The sequence below is a fragment of the Passer montanus genome, unplaced genomic scaffold, assembly GCF_014805655.1.
Source record: "Passer montanus isolate IOZ18808 unplaced genomic scaffold, ASM1480565v1 scaffold51, whole genome shotgun sequence".
Taxonomy (NCBI): Eukaryota; Metazoa; Chordata; class Aves; order Passeriformes; family Passeridae; genus Passer; species Passer montanus.
Window position 1 is genome coordinate 5,741,902 of NW_024370041.1, and position 22,969 is coordinate 5,764,870.

At 35.3% G+C, this 22,969-nt stretch overlaps 1 protein-coding gene across 8 annotated transcripts in view; it reads left to right on the forward strand.

Moving 5' to 3' along the window:
* The window catches only part of RGS12 (regulator of G protein signaling 12), an 84,086-nt gene that overhangs the window by 51,145 nt on the left and 9,972 nt on the right, over positions 1-22,969 (forward strand). For 4 of the 8 annotated variants that reach the window (XM_039723880.1, XM_039723881.1, XM_039723887.1 and 1 more), the window contains 12 exons: positions 1,145-1,237; positions 2,352-2,495; positions 5,949-6,128; positions 7,382-7,535; positions 8,787-8,863; positions 10,581-10,781; positions 11,584-11,657; positions 13,832-13,958; positions 15,039-15,135; positions 16,626-16,693; positions 17,213-17,366; positions 19,948-20,526. In XM_039723880.1, coding sequence (XP_039579814.1) covers positions 1,145-1,237; positions 2,352-2,495; positions 5,949-6,128; positions 7,382-7,535; positions 8,787-8,863; positions 10,581-10,781; positions 11,584-11,657; positions 13,832-13,958; positions 15,039-15,135; positions 16,626-16,693; positions 17,213-17,366; positions 19,948-20,526 — 1,948 coding nt within the window. Of the gene's footprint in view, positions 1-1,144; positions 1,238-2,351; positions 2,496-5,948; positions 6,129-7,381; positions 7,536-8,786; positions 8,864-10,580; positions 10,782-11,583; positions 11,658-13,831; positions 13,959-15,038; positions 15,136-16,625; positions 16,694-17,212; positions 17,367-18,436; positions 19,594-19,947; positions 22,097-22,969 lie in introns of those variants that run through there. The other 4 variants (XM_039723883.1, XM_039723882.1, XM_039723884.1 and 1 more) reach the window with 4 other exon arrangements.

Sequence of the window (22,969 nt, forward strand, 5' to 3'; positions counted from 1 at the left end):
GGGAGTGTGCCAAGGGGGAAGTAGGCAGTTGTGTTCCGATTCTTGCTCACTCATTTGATTCTCTTTAAATATGTAATTACATGTAAAGTGCAGAAATGTTTCCCTGACTACTCTCAGGACTGTCTTTTATGTGTTTGGTGTCTCAGCTTATGTATCTAAAGAACTGTAAATTCAGAGCTTGCTTGGGCATTTAGATTCCCTGTACTGTAGTTTATCTCAATTGCTTTCTTACAGCTGGACTCCCTAAACTCTTATGTAAATCTGAAAATCACAAATAAACTTTATTTCTGTGGAAATTGTTGTTACACAGCTTTCTGTGGCTGCTTTGTATGATGAGGAAGCTTCACTGATACCCATGCGACGATTACGTGAAGGTTGCGGTGGATCAAGTTAATTTTTTTATATCTTTATTTTCCCCTGATGTTTAAAATGCCTTTAAGATGCGGAGAAAATATTGAATTATACAGATTTGAATATAGGACAGTTTGCAATTGTAGAGTTTTCCAATTCAATCAGTACCAGTGTTCATTTGGACTTTAGGATTCTGTAGTATCAATGTCCTGATTATTGTGTGTTGTACTGGGAGATATTTTATTTTCCTCTGAGTGAGTATTTTCCAAAGAGAAACCATGTAACCACATCAAACACAGTGAACAGAGATAGATTTTTTTTTTTTTTTTAAGTTGCCATGTGATACAGAAAGACACTGTAATGAGTCCAGGATTGACTATGGGCACTTCTTGATAAACATCTACTCTGTTATGTCAGTAGAACTGCAATTAAAGACAGTTTACAGTGTCACTTTTAAATGTAGTTTATAAACTATTAAAATTTTTATTTAAAGTGTATTCACCAGTTTATGCACTACTTAGCATGACATTTCAAATTTTGTACTTGCAAATTATTTGATTGTAAGTTCATGTATTCTTCTCAGTTACATACATTTTAAAAGACATGAATAAGAGGGGGAGCACCAGGTATGTATTGGACATATATTGATTTTTACTTTAGAAAAAACATGGATTGTAAGACTGATTGAAAACTTACATTTATGTAAACTTTCCAAGCATTATATATATGGTTTTTAAGCTGACAAGTAACTTTTCTTTGAGACATTTATTTATTTGCTTATTTTTTCCCCTAGGAATTTCTACGGAAAGAATTTAGTGAAGAAAATATTTTATTTTGGCAGGCCTGTGAATATTTTAACCATGTACCTGCACATGATAAAAAAGAGGTAAGTCAATGTTGTATTTCAGTGCCTTGTGTTGCTTCTTCAAAAATTATTATTCCTTCAAGATTATTGAAATTAATGGAGCTGTGCTTGGTCTGTGTACTGTGACATCACTAAAATAGGGTGGGACAACCTAAATTTAAGATGTTGGATATGTTCAAACTGCAGCAAAGTGCAAACTGTAAGAATGAGGTGAGGTATCCTGGGTGTTGCAAATGGCCAACGGTGGCAGCCGTTGGAAGTGCAGAGCAAGTTAATTCACCATGTCAAGGAAAGACCTCTTGCACTCTTTGAGCTAGACTGCCTCCACCAACCAAGACTGTGTTTCTAAATAACTTAATTATCTGCTGCTCAAAGGGCAGGGCTCTCATGTTTGTTCACAAATTATGAGAATCTCCATCTCATCCTTTTGAGGGAATCCTACATTGGTCAGGCAGTTTAGGTGAATTTTGAACTTTGTGCAGGTTGGCAACACTTCTGTCTACACCACAGCTAAATCGAGTCAGGTTTATGTGGTGAAAACAGTTTCACCTTCCAAGTCTCTCTTAACTCTTTTGTCTACTAATGAGGTTTTTTTTCCCTACTTTCTTCTGTAATCAAACAAAGTATTTTCTCAACACCACCCTTAAGGGCTGTGGGCTCAGCTTGGTGGGTTTTTCATTATTTTCATGATGTGGGTGTTTGAAAAAAACAAGTTAAAAATGAGTGGTTTTGACTGTAAATATTCATATATATATTTACCTTTTTCTCACTTCTAGAAATTTAATCTTAGAGGATGTATTTAAATAGTAACTGTTATGTAAAAGGTCTAAAAATCTAAAAAAAATCTACTCTCATTTTAAAAAATACTTGCTGTGCTTCACTGCTTGATTATTTTAATTTTTATTTGGAGGACAACTTTTACTGCTCAAGAAATATTTGATGAATACCTGTAATCATAAAGAAAAAACCCTATTTTATGTGCTTAAAACTCGCAAAAGCTGTTATATGAAAAATACATATATAAAAGATTCAGGAGTCGCTATCTATTTTTGGGTGGAATATATAATTGTAAACATGCCTAGCTAAAAATATAGTTTTAAAACCAACATACATTTAGCATTTTTTTTTTCTGTAGCTTTCTTACAGGGCTCGGGAGATCTTCAGTAAGTTCTTGTGTAGCAAAGCTACAACCCCAGTTAATATTGACAGCCAGGCACAGCTGGCAGATGATATTCTCAATTCTCCCCATCCAGATATGTTCAAGGAACAGCAACTTCAGGTAACCATAGTAACCATGAATGCTCTATGTTTATGCCTGTTATCTTTTCCTTTATAATCTATAAGAATAGTTTTACATGCTGTATATTTTAGACTCTGTTAGAAGAACAGAAAAAAGGCTGCTTGGCTGTTTTTCTGTTATATGGAGAGAAAAATTTCACTTAACTAAAATATAATCTGAAAAGTACTCATTGAAATGGAGGTTTAATGCAAGTAAAGAATTCCACGTGTTGCAGCACCATTGATAGAGTGTTTGCATATGGCTGCTTTTCTGTTCTTTAGTGGAGAGTTGAATACAGAAATAGTGTCTAGTTTTGGTTTTTAAAATGTTGTATTAAGGGAGTTCTTCTCTTAGGCTTTAGTACTACTGTCAGGCAGAGAGATTTTAGAACTCTTGGAGTCTGAAGACCTCTGAAGTGGATGTGTTTTAAATAATTATTGATAATCAGAACAGTTATGCAACAACAGGATACTCTTTACATTTCCTATAGAATTTAAGTTTCTAGGTTTTTTTTTCCTAAGTCATCTCTTTGGTAGTTCTTCCACCCTACCAGTTTATTAATAGTAGTTTTGATATCATCATTTTGAAATCAAGGCCATAGCTTTAATGAACCAGGCCACAGTCTTGGGACACGATCTCAGACCACAGATTGCTTTTGGGCAATCTGAGCAGCAGGGTACAGTGTCATCCTCCTGCAAAGTGGAGATAGAAAGGGAGGTCTGACTGCTGGTCTGGTAGCTTCCAGCTTTATAGCTACTCCTTCTGCACCTCCCAAGCCTGAGCTTTCTGTGGGAATTACCAGTCACCACCTTCCCAGACATTTTTTCATGCATTTGTCATCCTGCTGTTGTGGAGACTGTGCCTGAATTCCTCCTTATCCTCTCCCATTTGTTTGGTGGAGTACAGGGTGTCTTGCTAAGTCAGGTGACAGGGTTGATGCAGGTTTTGTCCCTTTGAAAATGCTATATTTTTAGATGGAAGGCTTACAATGAGGGAGAAAACTCTCATGAGAAGTCCTGCTGTGGGTCCAGTCCCAGCCAAGAGGGCTCTCTGTACCTGACCTCTTATCTCATATTGTCAGTGCCCCAGTCAGATCCCTCAGTCAGACCCATTCCTTTCACTGAGAAGTGAAGTGGGGCAGGATGAGAGTTCCTTCTGCTGCAGGACATGGCCTTGGAGCTTCTCTGAGGTGCTGGTGGTGTGTTGCCTGTCTGAGGTCAGTGCTGGGGAATCAGCTGCTTGGTGGCCCTTAATTTCTTGGTTTCAGGGAGTGGTTCTGCAGGCCAGTTTGTGGTCTTGGTGGATGGCACCACTTGAGAACACACAGCTGTGGGTTGTGTAGTTACTGCAACACACCCACAGACTCTCAAAGTTCAGCTCATGGTGGTGACACAACCTTAATAAAGTGAAAGCTCTGCATTTGTGGTCTTTCACAAGATTTTTTAGATTTGAGCACTGACCACAGGGTGCAAGGGTGCTGCTCTGTGGTGGTGGTTGGATGAGTGTGACGCTGGGGAATGGGGAGTGTTGCTGTAAGGCTGCAGAGGAGTGGCAGAAGTGTGTGGGAAAGTGCTTTGGAAACACTTTCAGGCCATTCTCTTTTCAAGCACTGCCTGTTGGGAATACCCCTGAAAGTTGCTTTCTGTCCATGTCCTGACAAATTTGTCTGTGATCTTGTTGTTAGAGGTTGTAATGGCAGTGTGGATGCAGCCAAAGTACCTAGTTAAGATGTTGTTCCTTTTTGTAAATTGAATAAGAACAAGCATTTTCAGTGTTTCTGGATGGAGGACAATGTAGGTCACTTGAACATACTACAATAAGAATAACTTAGCCTGTACTTCATGTAGAGTTGATAATGGATGTAAGTTTTTCTACTCTTGTTTATGTGAAAATTTCAAATTACGCTTTTAAAATATATGTTTCTCATTTTAAAGAACAAGAACTAGCATCTGCTGGCCTTTTCTCAACAAGCAGAAATCATTAAGATATGTAAATATGATTATAATTCTAAATATAGGAAATCATGGATGTAGTGTGGGCTAGAAAGATGGGGCAGATGATAACTCAAAGTAAATTAGTTACCCGCTCATGACTCTGTCCAGCAAAGTTAAAAGGTTGTAATTTTTTGCTGTGTTAAGTATGTTTAATTTGCAGACTGTCAAAGCTAGCATATACAGAAGTATTTTTCCATAGCTTACCTTGTGGAAACAGTGCATTAAAAGGCAGCCTAAGCAGGAATAGGAATTTACAACGGGGAAAGTAAAAACCATGGAAGTTGGCATTCAGTTTGAGTTAGGTTTCTGTGACTCTGTAGATTCAAGTTCTCTCTGCTCTATCTTGCTGTTTACAAGATAATTTTGGGCTAAAGCCCAAAGTTGAGAAGGGTGTGTCTGCACAGTCTGAAGTGTGGTTTCCATCTGCAAATGGGCCACTCAGTCTCAGTGATGGACTTTCCTTTATACTCTTTGGAATGCCAGAACCTTCTGGGTGGTGCCTACCTTCCTTTGCTTGTGGGGAATTTGTCATGTCCAAAGAAGTAGCCATTCATACTGTTTTTTTCAGATGAACTGAACCATGGGAGAAGATATAGAGGTAAAAGTATGGATTCACTTAAAACAGCAGGTTTCCAAAAATGGAACAAAAAATTTAAACATTATTTAGCATTTATGAAAAAGCTCTTTTTCACTTTCATAAATTTAGCTTTGGTTAAATCACCCTCAGATATTTGCCTGATATAGATCTGCTTTCTTCCTCTGTGGTTAAAGTTCATTGAATGTAAACTGTTTTCTTGATTATCCAGAGATACTGATGGGTTTTTTCCTTATCTTTGGGCACGTGGCTGTGGCTTACTGTTAATACTTGTCAGTTCTGGGTTAATGATGTGATGATCTTAGAGGTGTTTTTCATCCTGAATGATTCTGTGACTCTGTGAGCATTATATATGCTGCAAAGGACTCCGAGCTTCTTCTCACATCAGCAATTTGTATGTCTTGTATCATTGTGTATTATTGCATATTGTGATTATATCATACTTGTGTGTTTTAGAGCATAAACTTTTCTTGTTCACAGCTACCTTAAACCACACTTGTGTAACTTAATCCTGTCACATACAGTGCCAGTGTAATAACCTTTAAAATGTTTTAAATGGCCAGCTTGCTGCATGCTCCTCACAGAATGGCATCAACACAGTTGTCAAGACTCTACAGGATCTCAGCTTGCAGTTTGCACAAATCATAACTTATTTTCTGAACCTGTAATAAGGGAATAGATAAAATTATATTTTACTTTAAAATGGGTGCAGTGTGTTTAGCCAGGTCTAACCAATGTCATGCCTATGCTGTTTGCAGCCTGATGTCCTAAATTTGATGGGACTTTCCTGTTGCAAAGTAGCTTCATTTTCTTGATGTGTTACTGGAATGTATGTACCCATTATCCATTGCGGTTTAATTTCAGATATTTAACTTGATGAAGTTTGATAGCTATACTCGCTTCCTGAAGTCCCCTCTTTACCAAGAATGCATCTTAGCTGAAGTGGAAGGACGTCCTCTTCCTGATCCTCAGCGTGTTCCCAGCAGCCCCACCTCCAAACACAGCGTCAGTTCAGACAAGTCCAACATGTCAACACCAAAAAAGGTGACTTTTGCATTGTTGTTATCACAAAACTGTGCTTTTAAGTAATGTTTCTCAAGTTCTTTAGAAAATCAATGACAACATATAAAGTAAAATTTAAATGTGTGCTTAGAGATGCTGGCAAATACAATTGCAAAATTTTATGTACTCAGGAATATACTTATTTTTTCATCTTTGCCTTTGAATCAGTTTTCTAGATATTGAATTGCTGAATATAATTTTAAATCTTCATTATTATTTAATTATATGTGTACAAATAAAAAGTAAGGGTTATTTTGTTAATGCAGCAGTTCGGAACCTTATTTTGGTTGAATATGGGAATTAAGATGTGATAATTTAACCTTTGTTGAGACGAGACATTTTATCAGACGTTTTGGAGAAGGCTTAACCTAAACTAACTCATTTTGGCAGAGGATAGTTTTTAATTTCTTACCTCCTGCTAAACTAAGATAATTTAAGCAATTAAAAATTGCTTTAAAAGTTGCTTAAAAATTAGACCAGTAGTCTTACTGACTGATCTCTTGACATTATTTAGGGTTTATTTTTTCTTCTTGTAGATAATACCTCCATAGCATTACATAACTGTATGGGTAAATTATAACTTCTCATTTTTCATGTCAATCACTACAGATTATCCCATCTGCCATTATGTATTCTTATGACTAGGAACCTTTAAAAAGTAGCATTTCAAGGAATATTCTAATAATCTAACAAGAATACTAACTTGTTAAAAGCCAGTTTAGTTTAATATCAAACATTCCTGACATTTGTATTCTTCAACTCTAATAAATACTTGATTATACTTGTAAATGTTAAACAGTACTTTGTCATTGTCTTTGGAAACTGTTCATGTTCAAGCCTAGCCTAGGAAAAATACTAAAGTGAAAATCAGTGTTTTAAAAGGAAGGCAAATAGCCTTCCCACATTAAGTTAGGCATTACTGGTGAGCTGGGGACAGTTCTTTCATATTTGCTGGAGCTCTCCATGGCTCATTTCCAGCTACTGTTTTGTACTCCCTACCAAGCAGCACATTTCCATCTCTATATTTCTTTTTGTTGCCACTGATGAGGTGTTTTTGGGGTTTTTTTGATTGCTGCTGAGAGGGATGCTGGCACAGGCACTTGTGCGTGGGGTAAAGAAGGCAGCTAACCTGGCCATCACACTCTTGTTTTAGGAAGAAGTGTGGGAAGGTTTATTTTAGACAATATACTCACACCTGTGATCCAACCAGTGATTTAATTGTGTTTTGGTGATAGCTAAGTGGTAAGTCAAAGTCAGGAAGATCTTTAAATGAAGAGTCAGGAGAAGAAGACACTGAGAAGAAAAAGAGGGGAACATTCTTCTCATGGTCAAGAAGTAAGAGTTTGGGAAAATCACAGAAGAGAAGAGAAAATGGTGATTATCCAAACGGTGGGTATCACATTCCGCATTGTTTCAAGGTTGTTTCAGCAATGGCTATGACTAATCTCACCATGATTAGTTGCTATCTAAGTGCATTCTTGGGAGTGACAGAGGAAAGGAGCTGTCAAGTCAGAAGGCCATAGTAGTGTGGCTAGTGTTGCTGCAGTTTTGTGGAAGATGTACAAGTAAATAGATGAAAATATGACAATATTTAAATTTGTTTTTACTGACTTCCATAAGACTTTTTTTTTTAAATGTTTTGGAACATTCTGCCTTTCTGTGCACTGGTAATTGCTTTTTCAGGCAGAGAGCTGCTATTTTTATAGAAAGATAATTTCAAATCTTTACAGAAAAGTCCAGGAGCAGTACAGCAAATAGTGCTATAGTTACAGCTATTTAAAAATTCCTCCATCTGCGTTATCATACTTTTCTTTCTTTTATCAGTAACACACAGGTATGTTCACTTTTGAATTGTCACCATCTGTTTTCACATTCCCTGACTAAAATGAAAAAGGAGACTCAGAGGTGTGAAAGCCCTTGTAACCTGCTGTTTTGTTACTTGTGTTTGAGAGTTTAAGGAAGAGTTCCCTTGTGAAAGCACCTGTATGTGATCTCTAGAGGAAACAAAAGTTTTGCAGTAAATTATTCTGTTGAGTTCACAGTAATGAAGAAATTCCAGCAAAGCACCAAATTTGGTCCATATTTGATAATGTAGTTTTTGCTTCTGGTAATGCCCAGACCCACAAGATAGCTTTGATCATATGGATAATTTGAGTGTTTTTAGTATATTCATATGTGAAAAGACATCAGAAGTATTTGCTGGGATCATAGACCTTACCTTCTGAAAGTGACTAGTAATTGTCTTAGATTTTAGTGTTCTAATACCATATTTGCACTTTAAAAAATATTTATCTCCCTTGAGAATATATGAAGAGGTTGAATAATTTTTTAAGGTAAAATATTGAAATCTTGTTAAATCTAGTTAACAAAACTAATATTATTTTTAAAATATTTTTTTCTTTTTTAAAAATATAAAGCAAATGGTTTTATTCAGGAGTTACATAACCAAGAGGCATTTGACCAAAAGTTGCTTTGGTTTCCATGCTTCTGTGCACAGTATGAAGATTTGGTGGTTTCTTTCCTTTTAATGAAAAAAGAAACATTTGTGACCCAATAAACTAATATTTGAAATTGTTGCCTGTATTAGAATAAATAATGAAATGAACCTCTTTACTGATTGCTGATTCTTTGCACAAACAGATTCTTTTCAGTCCAATGGATTGTCGTACAGACGGGAATCACAAGGCTCCATGTCATCCACGGCTAGTCTCGACTTGGTAATGGCTGCCTCTTACTAATGAGCCAGTGGGGGAGCAGATGAAACAGGGAACTACTGATTTTCTAAGTAGTGTGATGTAGCTCGTTTGATGTAATGCCTTGGGAAAGGGTTTTCAAGTGATACAGCTGGAGTACAAGATGTAATATTAGGCAATTTCAGAGTGTTAGAAATGCAAGAGATGTTGTATTTGTATATTACTTCTTATGCTGTCCTTGGATATGCTTTGCATCTGGTCTGTCTTCACATCAGGCACCAGTGAACTACAAAAACTTTCCCTTTTAAAAACTGTAGCTCTTTAAAACCATTTTGTTCTACCTGCAAGGATGAGAATCTGTTTTAAACAACCACAAGTTAAAGCTTTTCCTCTTCTTGGCCTATGCAGTAAGAGGGATACAAGTTGCATTAGGTTGATTTTTGTTGTGCTAGTGTCTGTCGTGCTTCTTCTCTGTCTGTTTCCTTAAAGTTACGTGGTTTTGTCATTATGACTTAACTTGGTCCTAAAAACCTGAGAAGTTTTTTGTGAACACTTTGTCATGCTAAGAAATTAAGAAGTGAAGACCCTGTGATTTCTAACCATCAGGTTCTGCCTTTACAGTGTAAAACTAATGAGGTGCAAAATTAAAACAGTATTAATAAAACATAGATGCAGTGCTTTTTTATCTATGTTGATATGGAGGAAGACTAAAAAAAGGAAATTTTAAAGTCTTTTTGTGCTTTAATGTCCCTCTGATAGACTAGATTCTGTGTAATTAACCATTAACTAATAACTGTAATTTTATCTATGCTAAGAATATTGATCAGAGAAACAAGCATGGTGAAGTCATGTTTGTTTCTGTTGCAGAAAAGTCTTGTCTTAAAAAATAGAAAATGCAAAGGCTCCCTAAAGCAACAACCCCTTGCTTCTCTCCCACTCCCACCTGATTTAATTCAGAAGTAACTGTGGTTTGAATGAGAATCACCAAGTTAAAGAAAAGAGAAAAAGCATGATGAGTACCCTAAAAAGCTGTCAAACCCAGTATTTTTTAGTGTCCTTTTAAGTTATAAGTGAGCTTTTTGTTTAAATTTTCAAAGATACTTTTGATATTTAGTTGTAGTATTACTATTCTACTGTTACTCTAGAAAAAGGTTGTGCCTAGCCCATAGCATTGTAGTTCTAATTCCCTTTAATAAAAACAATTAATGGTCATGAAGAAAATAATTAAAAAATTTTAATTTCTCTGTGGTGTATTTGTGCATAGAATTTGTATTATGTTGAAAGAAGAGGAAATTTGAAGAGGAAAGATTGAGGAACCTGATATTTAAAGGCATTCCTCTTCACTTGAATGTTGATTCATAGGGTGCCAGTGGTAATTTTTACATAAGCAGGACATTATTGAGCACAGACATTTAACTATTTGGATGCTTAATGCGATTAAATTTACTTTTATAGTTTTTACTTAGGAGTTCTTTAGTAAATCTTGTAACTGTTTTACACACTTGCTGTGTAAAACTTCATCTGCTGTTGAAATAAACTTAGATTTGCGCAGTATTATGGTCTTTATCTAATTTTTTTCCCCCAGGATTTAAATTTATCTGATATTTGTGATATTTGGAAGGACTTCTAAAGCATTCTAGAAACTATGGTTCTTGGCTTGGTTTGATCTGTGGGGACTCTGAAAGTTTATACCCAGTCCTCATTTTCCCATTGGGCACTGACCTTTCTTTTTCCTTTCAAGTCTGAGACCTCAAGGTTGCCTGCATTTGTGCCAGATAAAGACAAATCCCCCAAGTACTGCTGTGTAAACCTTCCGGATGGCTCATCGAGCAAAATGGCTGTAAAATCAGGGTTCTCCATCAAGGAGGTGCTCTCTGGGGTCTGTGAGAAACATGGCATCAACATAGCTGCAGTGGACCTGTTCCTAGTTGGAGGTGATAAGGTACTGCATGTTCCTGGGCTTTTTTGGAAGCATTTTACTCCCCATTTACAAATAAGGAATTCTGGTGCATATCTCCGGGTTCTGCCCATAGCTTTACATTGGCAGTGCTGGTTAATTGAAGGAGAATCAAATTATCCACAAAGAAAACAAATGTCTGGTAGTAGATGCTGCTGCATTAAAGCCCTAAAACATAGTGACATTCAGCTGTTCAAAGATGAATGAGATGCATTAATGCTAGAAATGAGGTACAGGTTTTAATATTGAGGAAAATTTCCAAGACAACAATCTGTGTGGATGGTGCAGTTTGTGTGTAACGGCCCTTAGTCCAACAGAAATATTCTCCAATTCAAAGAGAAGCTGTGGACATGAAGTATTTATTCTCTTAAATTCATGCTTTTGATCCATCTAGATTATTACAATGGAAAAAAAATCAATGAATGTTCATAGTTATGGGCTTTTTCTTTTAAAGCTTTCAAAGACTGTTAGCTGGCTGTATTTTCTAATGCATTATTCTGTGTTATTTATGTAAGTTGAAGAATCTAGGCTTGTTTAAAAAACCAAGTTCCTGAATGCCTGCTGACTCCAGTGGAAATTGAATTTTGGTCATTGTTTCACACCTAGCCAAAAGAAAACACGCTTTAATCATGTTCCATATTGTAAAGGAGCAGTCACTAGACTGAGTGCAGCCTATATTAATAATATTCTGAGTTACCTTAAAAAAAATTAACAACACAGCTGCTCTTTTTTACATAGCTTAAAATTAATTTGCTCTCTCTTCTTTTATCCCTGGTGTGCTCTGTAGCCCCTGGTGTTGCACCAGGACAGCAGTATCCTGGAGTCTCGGGACCTGCGCTTAGAAAAACGCACTTTATTTCGGTAAGAGTCCAAAGTAATGCCTTCCTCTGGCCTTTCCCACCCTGTTTCCCATTTTACTTTTTGTAAGTGCAGCAAAGGATATGTTGCCAGTTACCTGTGCAGCTGCAGGAGGGGGCTTTCTGGATTGCTCTTAGGATACAAGTGGGATTTTGAGACCAGTGTTCCATTTTAGGGATATTTAAATATTATTGTGATGTTAAAATGCTCAAGCTGAGGCACCTCTGAAAGCAGTGGACAGATCTGTGGGTCCAGGGGGACCTTCCACATCAGAAAGAGACATGTTTAGTAGGTTGGAGTAGCACAAGAAAGATATGGAAACTGAACTGGGAATCTCCTAGTGTTAAAATTAAATGGATATATTTATTGATGACCTCTTCCCATTCAGTTATATCTGTATATGTATGCCCACCTGGAAAATTACAGTAAAACTAATTGTATAAATAAAAATGCTCTGTTGAACCCTGAATCTTAAACAAGTCAATGTTAAGTTATTAGTATGGATATAATATAATGCTGTACATGGTATATTTAGTTTTGTGTAATATATTTGATAGTGTGTGTTTTTTTTCAAAATAACATTTGTATTTTTTTCCAAAATGAATCCAAACTAATGCTATGAAAACTGAAATAATTATTTCAAGAATAATTATTGAAGTAAAATGTATTACATTACTGACCTGGACTTCTGAAGTGAATGAAGTTTTTTTTGTGAGGCATTTCTTATTTTGGCTCTCTATTACTTTTCCTTAGGAAGCTGGGCTAGTTTCTATTTAAAGCTACTTCAGGTTAATAAATACTACATGGCATATTCAATTTTTAGATGGAGATTGAGCAGTCTTTTATTAGGTGTGAGCTTGTTGAGTCTCCAAGTTAAAAAGGAACTTTAAGTAGGCAGTACCATATGTTATTTGTGTGTTAATTAAAATGTAGAAATGTTCTACATTATTCCATTCTCTGGGTAGATACTATGTAAGCAAATATAGTCAAATATTTGGAACATTTTCAGACAAAGGAGAAATACTATGTGGGTATACTTACCTCAGTGTTTGCCACTTTTGTATCAATTACCAGCTAATGACTAAAATGGATAATTTCAATTTAGTAGCTGTCGAATTCAAAGAAAATATGAAAGACAAATTTTCAGTTGGTCTAGCTTCTTGTGGAAAATTCAGCATGACTTAACATCTTCTGTTTAATTTTTATGAGATAAAACATGAGTTTTATATTTAATTGTGACTGAAAAAATTGCTGATAATAGTAATATCTGATGATGATGTACATTTCTTCTGATTGTTTTGTTAGCAATAAGCTTGTCCTTGATTTCATACTAGAGTACCATTGCAATCAAATGAGGCTTATGAAGGATTCAGGGCATAGATGAAGAGCATTAAAAAAAAAGCCAAAACCAAACCAAAGCTAGGTACAGCTCTGTACAGGGAAATAGATGCTAATGAAAGTTGTTTTGGTTTAATTAAAAAAATGTATTTCATTATTCTTTTACTGTTTTAATAATGCAAAATATAAAATAGACTGTGAAAAGAGATTTAGCCTGTAAATTCTAAATTAATTTTTCAGCTTTGGTATACAAGTTTCTCTTATACTGGTATTTCATCATATGGTGGTTCCGACCCTAAAAAAGCAGCATCATGTGCAATTCCACAGTGTTTGTTAGTCTGCTTAAAAATGAAAATACTTGTCCAAATCCTTCTCATGTAATTGCATAACAAGTTGTGAGTCTGTCTTGTGGAACTGAGAAGAAATATTTTTCTTGCATCCAAATCTATAGTTCAGGCATGGAGTCACCTTCAAAGGACTCCTGGACCAACCTGGTCAGAGAAATCTCCCTGTAAATATGGAAGTGCTGTGGAATGCATTTCCTTGGTCTGAAATAGACTGGTTCAGGCCTTCACTCAGCTCTGGGAAGCGAAAGAGTACAATTTTTATTTGTGTTAAATATAAGTAATAATAAATTAAATATAATAATAAAGAAAGAAATGTCAAACAATAAATTCTTTGTCACTTCAGTTTAGCGTACATTCATGCTACTGCAGTTCCAGCTAGTTACTAGCTGTAAATTGGTACAGCTATGTTGTAGATAATTGGATTTGACATATTTCTGTTCACTTTATTTACTGGAACATTTCACACTTGATGTTACAATTGCTGTGTTTCAGGCTGGATCTTGTTCCTATCAACCGGTCAGTTGGTCTGAAGGCAAAACCCACCAAACCAGTAACAGAGGTCTTAAGGCCTGTTGTTGCAAAATATGGTTTAAATCTTAATGAACTTGTGGCAAGACTAGTAAGTATTCTTTGATGTAATTCAAGCAGCAGCAATATTTTCTGTCTGGAGGAGATCATATGATAGTCCCAGGAATGATTCCTCTCCCAAGAATTAGGCATTTCAATATCTACAGCTACATTTTGAGATAAAATGCATTGTAATTATAACCATTATGCTTAGTAGTAGTTACCTCAAATATTTAGTCTACATCTGTTTTTATTCTCTTCAGAATAAATCCAACATCCAAAATAAGCAAGCCTGAACTTTGCTTCTTCCATAGCTCAACTCCAATTATTAGCCAGGGAAAGTTGGTTGGATTAAAGCTTTTGTTCCATTGTCATGGGAATCATAAAGTTGCCACAAATCCCCTTGCAGAATTTTTTTTGTGAAAGCAGACTGATTCAACTTCTCTACTACTGAACTCTTGGCTAGGCATGTTCTCCTTTCTGTTGTGCTGGAATACCTAGGAATGTAAAGTTAATTTTGTGGTATTTCCAGTATGTATGCTGTCTTAGCTGAACCAGTCCAAGTTTTTAAAATAACTGAAAAGCATGTTGGTATAAACGTAACTTCATTTAACGAAATTATAAAATTAATGAAATACAATCAATTTAGAATAAAAAATAATCTAAAGTGTCCTCTGGAAAACATGACTTGCTGAATAGATAACTGAAAAGCATGTTGGTATAAAGGTAACTTCATTTAACGAAATTACAAAATTAATGAAATACAAAAATACAATCAATTTAGAATAAAAAATAATCTAAAGTGTCCTCTGGAAAACATGACTTGCTGAATATACACACTAATGGTGCTAGAGTATTTGAGCACACTTGCATGTGGGATGATTTTTTTTTTTCTCCATGTATCTTTTTTTCCCAAATACCATTATTCTCACAGAATAGGACTACACTCATTGAAATCTAGGTAGTTTTACACCACTGGAGTAAACATATTTAGAATGGTAGAAGGATGGATTGAAGCTACTCTGAAGCATAAAAATGCTTTGCTTGTTTTCTTTCAAAAATGTCAGACTGCATAAATTTGTTCTGAAAACAGCTTTTTCTCTATTACATACAAACTGTGATCCGACTTTAGAGTGGTGAGCAGGAACCCCTTGATCTTGGTGTCCCTATATCTAATCTGGATGGTCAACGGGTTGTTCTAGAAGAAAAAGAGCCATCAAAGGGTAGAGGTAAGTTTGTATAAAAGCTTTTGTTTATGGTTCCAAGCCAGTTTTATAAACCCTGACTATGGGTAGTTTTTCCTGTTGCTGTGAAGGTGAAGTAAATGTGATTAAATTTAGATATATCACATGTGGCATATATTCTTTTTAACTAAAAAGCAGTGCCGTTTCTGAAGAGTGAAGATTAATTTAATCTGTGATAACAGGTATTTTTACTGTTGCTGTAAGAAATTTTGCTGTAATAATATTTGAATTTCTTGTTTGCACTCAACCACAGATCCACACACAAACTTAGGAACATAGTGCCCAGTAATAATAATGAGAATGAAGTGCCAAATATCTGCTGTGCATTTGGCAGTTACTCAGTAAGGAACATTCTGTGTAAGGAAAACAGATGCAGTTTGTACAGCAGCTGTATATGCTTCTATCATAATATCCTTCTTAAGCATGAGGAAGTTCCAGAGCCTACTTCTCCAGTTTTAAGTGATGATTTCTGCAAATAACACCAAAAAGGATAAAAACTCATGACCCTATGCAACATAATTGGAAAAATAAAAATTTATCAGCTAAACAGTTGACAATCTCTTGGCACAATTAATACTCTAGATTAAGGTAAGCAGCCTTATGAGTAAAGATTTGGTTTCATTAGGAGACCTTTTTAGAGATATCGAACACTTATTTTCAAAAACCTAATTAGATATGGTTAAATAGACTTAGAGCAGAGATCTTTGTCAAGGAAGAACTGGGATTATAAAGATGGAAGTATTTATTGAGGAAAATCAGATTTGTCCTTTTCCTCACCAACAGAACCAATTGTTGTTTTGAAAAACAGTTTCAATCTAAATACTTTCACAGATAATTAGTTTTAAGATTACAAGTAAAGCCTAAATCCAGTGTGCTGCCAGCATCTGTAAAAGCCTAAATCATAGAGGATCATTCTGGCGGTGGTTCTGTGGCAATGTACCAGTGAAAGAGGGCAATGATTCTGTGTTACTAAATTTGCTGTAAGCAGATTTAATTTGATGGAGGCTTTTTGTTACTTAGAAGATGACAAGGAGGATACAGCAGTGTCTACAAAATAATTGATGTGTGAAACAGGATGGAAAAGATTGAACATGGCCTTTCAATGGCCTTTTCTGCTGAATTTCTTTTTCTTTTTTAAAGTATAATTTTGAGAATTGCAAACTGAATTATCAGATTTTACAATTATTTGATCTAAAGCAACTGAAAATTTAGTACATAAGTGAGACTTCAGCATCTTTTAATTGGAAAAAAATGCCAGTGTGAGGAAAATCTGAAGATGGGAGGCAGATTCTGGTAGGTTTCTACTGAAAAGTATCAGGGTTATTGACTGTGCTCACTCTTTATTTTCTGAGTACACATTAGAGTGAATTTAAAGCAAAAATCTGTTGTGTCCATCATTGTCCCTTAAATCTTGCTTCTTTAGGGAATTATAAATCAGTAGTTACAGAAAGTATATTTATGTTCAATGTTTACAGAGAAACAAAGAGGCGTATTAGTAAAACAGACTGCAACTGTATCTTCTTCAAGAAGTCAAGGACCTACTGTAAGTCTTCTGCAACGATTTTTCTCCATTAGATCATCTTCTGTTTCCTTCTAGAATTCTGTATCAAAGGCTGCATTCACACATGATTTTGAATCGGCCAAATTATGTAACTAGATTGAATATAGCTGTTATCTGTCTGATAGTTTTCTACTGTCAACAGCCTTTATTTGTGAAGAACTTTGTCTTCATGATGAATCAGTTAACTCTTTCACTGTGTTGTGTTTGTTATTTCATGTCACATTGACTTATCTATGTTTTAAAATAATTTAACTACTCTGTAGTTCAAAGGCCATTTCTGTCATGTGAATTCTTCAGTGTAAATAATATTATATTTATTTCTACGTTTGGGAACTGCTATGGCAAATGCTGTTTGCAATGATCAAGACCAAACTAAAGCATTTGTCGTGGTGTTAGAGAAATGTGTTTCCAAAATACCTTTCCTCATTCCTTTAGGCCATATTATGTATACAATGATAGAGCCTGAATGTAAGTAGTACTTTAACTTTCCTTCTAATGCAGGGAGAGGGAAGAACTCTAGGAAAGTCTAATTCTATCAAAATGAAAGGCGAAAATGGAAAAAATGCTAGGGAAGTCCGGCTGTCAAAGAGAGAAGACTCTATTGCAAAGATTGGGAAAAAAAAAAGTCAGAAAATAAATTTGGATGAAGCAGAGGGTATGTGAACTTTATAGCTTACATATTAACATAAGTAGTCTTAGAAAAATTTTGTGTCTGTGTAGGTACCATGTGTTTAATACTGTGTTGTGAAAACCATAGTCTTGACCATTATATTTTTGTTTGGTGTGTTTGAATTGTCAAGTTTTCATAAGTGGAAGGTAAAATTTTAAGAATACCTAAACACTGATGTAGGTGTCCAGTGGGATTTTCAAAAGTGAGGGGTACCTAATTCCTGCAAAATAAAAAGGAATTAGTTACTCCACTGCAGTTGAACATCCCATTTGATACTCTGTAAGCTGTGTAGAAGCTTGGCTTTCTGTTCACCTCTATATAAGTGTTTGACAGGCACTGCACAGTAGTGTAGACCCAGATGTACTCAGGTAAGAATTTTTGTAAGTTTTCTGCTGAACTCTGTAACAGCCAGGGCAGGGCAGTCTGACTGTGGAGGAGGACGTGATGGGCAACAGAAAAACTTGCATGCTGCAAAAGATGTTGAGAAGTAGAAATAAGCAAAGAGGTTATTGGTAAACTTGCATTTTCTGAGTCCAGTTTTTACCTTTGTTACATCTTAATAGTTCTGGTGATATTATCAGAAAAAACCTCATGAGAGAATTTGCTTTCTTATAGCAAGATGTCCATGGGCAAAAGAGAAATGAAAATGATGTAGCACTAGAAATTTTGGCATCGTACCCTGTGCCCTAGGACATGAACTGTCTGTCAGCCCTACACGCTCCTCCCTATTTTCCCATGTAGAAAAAAAACCTCAAAGGACGTATTTGACCCACAGATTAAAATTTACTGCTGAAGTTACCCCATATGCATATCCAAAACCTGGTTATGCACATTTGTATAGCAAATGAATGTTTACCTTTGAATGCTCATCTGTGAATAAATTCCACTGATTAGAACTGAAAAAAAAGTGCTATGGCTAAAACTTCTACTGCAAAATATATGTTTTTTCATATAAGTGTTATTACAAAATATGAGGGCATTTTAAATTATTTTCTGTTGCTTACTCTTTTGTTGACTTATTTTCCACATTTTAATACTTTCATTTTTTTTCCTAGGACTGAGTAAAACATTAACATAATTTGAAAACTTCAGAATTCGAGGCTTTCACATTTTATTTTGAGTTTTGTGATATTTGTCAAAGTTTGGAAAATGCATACCAAATGTTGTAGACTGTTTTCTAATGCAAAAACAAACAACTGTTCTATGAACTTTGAAATTTCAGAAACATTTTTGTATGACACATCTTAGAAATGTTGCATGTTTTAATATGCCTACTGCCATTTTGCAAAACTTTGGCAATAAGAAGCATTTTGAAGCTTCCATCTTGGCTACATTCAGATTTTACAGCATTTGAAAAAGCATGTTAAAAATTAATTTTTATGAATACATTGCAAAGCCTGCCAAGTATGAGTAGAGGATTTAGGAATAAGGTCATACAAGTGCAAGTGTATGACTTCATATTATGCTAAGTTAAATCTGATACTAATGTTCTGTTGCTTTATTCCTTAATGGCTTTTGCTTCAAACAGTATTTATAAGCTGGGTTGGAATTGTTGATTTTATTTAATCTGTTGGAGATGGCCTTTTTAAGCATCTTTTAATATTCTGTAGTTAAAGTGCTTTTTTCTTGAAAAATTAGGACATGCAGAGACCCTATATTAAGAATTACATATTTTTATATGTCTATGTTTTGTACCAAAGAGTTTGTTTATTGTTGCAATGCTTCTTTTTTGAGGAGTGGCATAATTCTTGGCTTACAATTGATAAGTTTCTTGTTGCCAAGTTTTGAAACTTTTTAGAACAGTGTTGATAAACTATGAGTATTATTTATAGAAACATATTAAACCATTGGATATCATTAGGGACATGATCAGAAAATCACTTCTAATTGTGTTGAAGCCTCTTAAAAAAGCTGCCCCATCGCTTTTGGTAATGGCTCCTTGGATGGTTACTGACTATCTGTAAGCTACTGATTCATTGCAGCTCCAAGTAAAATGGGCTTACTTAAATCATCATCTGATCATACCCTGTGATGATAACATCCTGGTTTAAAACTACACCATGAATTGAATTGAAACTGTGATAAAATATAATTACTCTGAGAGAAAGTCAATATAACAAGGAAGTTTGCAACATTCTGAATCTTTGAATGTTCAAATGGCATGCTATTTTTGAGTTAAGATGGGTAAAACCCATCCAGACTATAAAAACGTGCACCCATTGTCTGTAAGACTAGAGCCTTGTTTTGTATAAAGAATTAAAAATTCCTGCATGTGTGTACAGATTTACTAACTGCGTAAAATAGAAGACGTGTTCAAGGCTCAGTGAATTGCAGCTGTTCTAAACTGCAAAACTCTTACAATAGCAATGCTGATGGTCTTAATTATAGTGATGCTAGTGAACATTGCTGCAATTGAAAAAGTTCCTAATTAACATGGGATCTTATTTCAAGGCAGCATTGAAAGAATTGAAGATCTTCATGGAAAATAAATGTGCTGAAAATGTACGTTTTAATAGCATTGCACTTTCTGACAAAAACTTGTCAATTTTGGGTTTTTCCCCAATAGAATTTTTTGAACTCATATCCAAAGCACAAAGTAACAGAGCAGATGACCAACGTGGACTGCTAAGGAAAGAAGACCTTATTCTTCCTGACTTTCTTCGTTTACCACCCACTGGACCAGAACCATCCTCATCTACACCTGCAGGTCCTAAAGGCCTCAGCAAGCGAGTTTCAAAAAGTGACAGCAGTGATGGATGTACATCACCCAGTGGAAAACAGGAGCCCATGCAAAACTTTAATGAAAATTCAGTAAAGAAAGTGGGTTACTCAGAAAACAAACATAAGTCTGCTTTGGCAGCACTGCACAGCCAGAAGACTTTCAGTGTTCCTTTTAGTCCTCCGTTGTCTCCAATTCCACACGCACAGGAGAGCAACACCGCGGTGTGGAAAAGGCAGTCGAGAGAGCTGCAGGCTGAAGGCATTCAGATGGTAGATGATGAGAATGTGGCAGACTTGACTCTCGTGGCTGAAGGAGATATTAGTAGCCCTAACAGCACTTTGCTACCACCGCCACCACCAACGCCACTGTCAGACATCAGTAAACTCACGGAAGCCAACTATCCACCCCCAACTCCTTTTGCAGGTAATCAGGAAAAATCTGGATTTCAAAGATCCAATTCAGGTATTTCTAGATTTTAATAGTCTTTCCTTTTGGGTAAAACTACTTTTCCTTGGCACTGTTAATCAGTATTTGGCACCCGTTAAAACAGCAAAGAAAATTCTCTCTGCACCTTAATTTATTTTTTTTTAACCAAAAAAAGAAGGAAAAAAGATTTTAATTGCCTTAGTCTGTTCTAACTGTAGTACTTCTGGTTGCCTTTAACAATGTACTTTTGTTTGGATTTGGCATGTAACCATAAATGGCCACATGCAGACAAACCTTTCAAATACATCCACATGCTATAATTATCTCATTCACCCTCAGAGTACAAAACAGGATATCAGCATTTTGAGCTCCATAGCACTGTTGTGTTCCAGATTTTCTGATCCATTTCTCATAATGAGATACATGATTAGGGTTTGGAAGTTTAAGTACTTTAACAAAACCCCTAATTATGTGTTGAAAATTGCAGTATTGTTTATGATTAAAATTTTAAATGGATAAGCCTCAACTTAGGATATATTTCACTAATAAATTTGATATTTGTGACAAAAATAAAAATGTTATTTTTTTTAACCCATACTTTGCTACACAGAGAAATAGATTGCATCTATATCACACTTTCTCCCAGAATATTCACATATCAAATAGCTTTCTAATAGATAATTTTAAAGAAAATATGTAACTTTTTTAGGATGGAAGTTTCATGGTCTAGCAATATCACAGAGCAATATTAGCCCAAGGCTGAAGTATGGAATTTCTTTATAAACATGGACTCTAATAATAATTGCTACTACCAGAAACAGGAATTTGAAGACAATGGGTGTCGTGACATTGACATTTACAGTCATTGTACTGTGCATTTTAATGTAAAATATAAGAAGAGGTATCTATGTGCTACATTTATTTTTGATGTTTCACAAACATATGGTGCCATATTTGTATGATCACATTTCTTTGTGATGTGGGAATATACATTTTAATTATTTATCTTTTTACACAGAGTATTTGATACTGTTCTTTATCTGTATGGTTGATGATTTGTAAATACTTCTTTGGTTGTTGGATGCTTATAAATGGCAATGCAAATTACTTCATCCTCATGGCATTTTAAAAGCCAATTCCTTTATTAGTAGTATCTGAGAAATGTTCTATTAGCGCTACCACTTAATTTCTGAAACTGAGTATTAGACGGACTTGTAACCAGTGCCTATGAATAACAGAACCACAAAATGTACTTCAGACATATTGATGTATATATGCATAGATTTGTGTTGGTGTCTTTCTGATAATATGTCAAGTGTACAACATAGGTATCAATTTGCATATTTTTCAGTGAGAACTGTTAAAAAAACCATTTGCACTTAAAAAAAACTTCATGAATTTACAATATTTTAATGCATGCCATAAGTTTCTGTGTAACCACTGAGCTGTAGCTTTCCCTTTTCCCACTTTCTACTTTTTACTTTGTAGAAATCTTTGTGTAGTTTTCACATGTATTTTGTATCCTTGTTCTCTCAGGAGTAATAAATTCTAGCTCTAGTTACGCAAACTGGTTTTAAGCTTTCATTTTATTCATTATTTTAAAAATTCTTTCAGTCCTGGATTAAGAATTCTGATTGAAATTACCTTCTTATGACAAACAGATAAATAGATATGATCTAGCAATTACCATGAGACAAAGCTGACAAACATTAGATTTATTAATAATTTAGACACCAAAGGGCAAATGCTGTCTTGAGATTGCTGATGGGTCACATGTGAAATTCATAGCATTGGCATGTGCTCCAGAAAGCAGATAAGACAGGAGATATCTTTGGAATTAGTCATAACAGGAACTCCTGAAAGGAGAATTTCTTCTGTCTTTGGGTTCTTGGGCTAAACTTTATATTCATTACTTTCCTTCTTATTTTAAACTAAAGCAGCTCTTCCTGGTCTTTAAGAAGCGAGCTGGAGATCTCAGCTCATTTGATGTGGAGTAACCAATGTAACCACCTCTTTATTTGGTAGACTTGAGTAAGAAATGAGGGGTTGGTTGGGTGATGGAGACCACACTACTCTTTTCACTCTTTGAGATGGGTCCTACATAACAGCACTGTGAAGCCTAATTAAAAAAGAATAATTCTGCAGAGAGGCGTGTCGTGCTGTTAACTAGGTCTCATTGTGTTCTGGGGAATGAAAATCCAGTTTTTCCAAAAGTCACTGTGTTCTCACATATTTGTGGGCTTCCATGAAAGAAAATAAAGCAGTCGAAAGTCCCGTAGCAGTTCCCCTTCTAAAATTATTCAGACTTCTTCACAACAAATAGCTAATACTCTCCATATTGAATTTAATTTTTAAAAAATGGATTTTAATTAGCATGTATTCCAACTAGTGTTCTCTACTTTCAGTGGTGATTGTCTTATTATTCTGTCATAGTCACCCA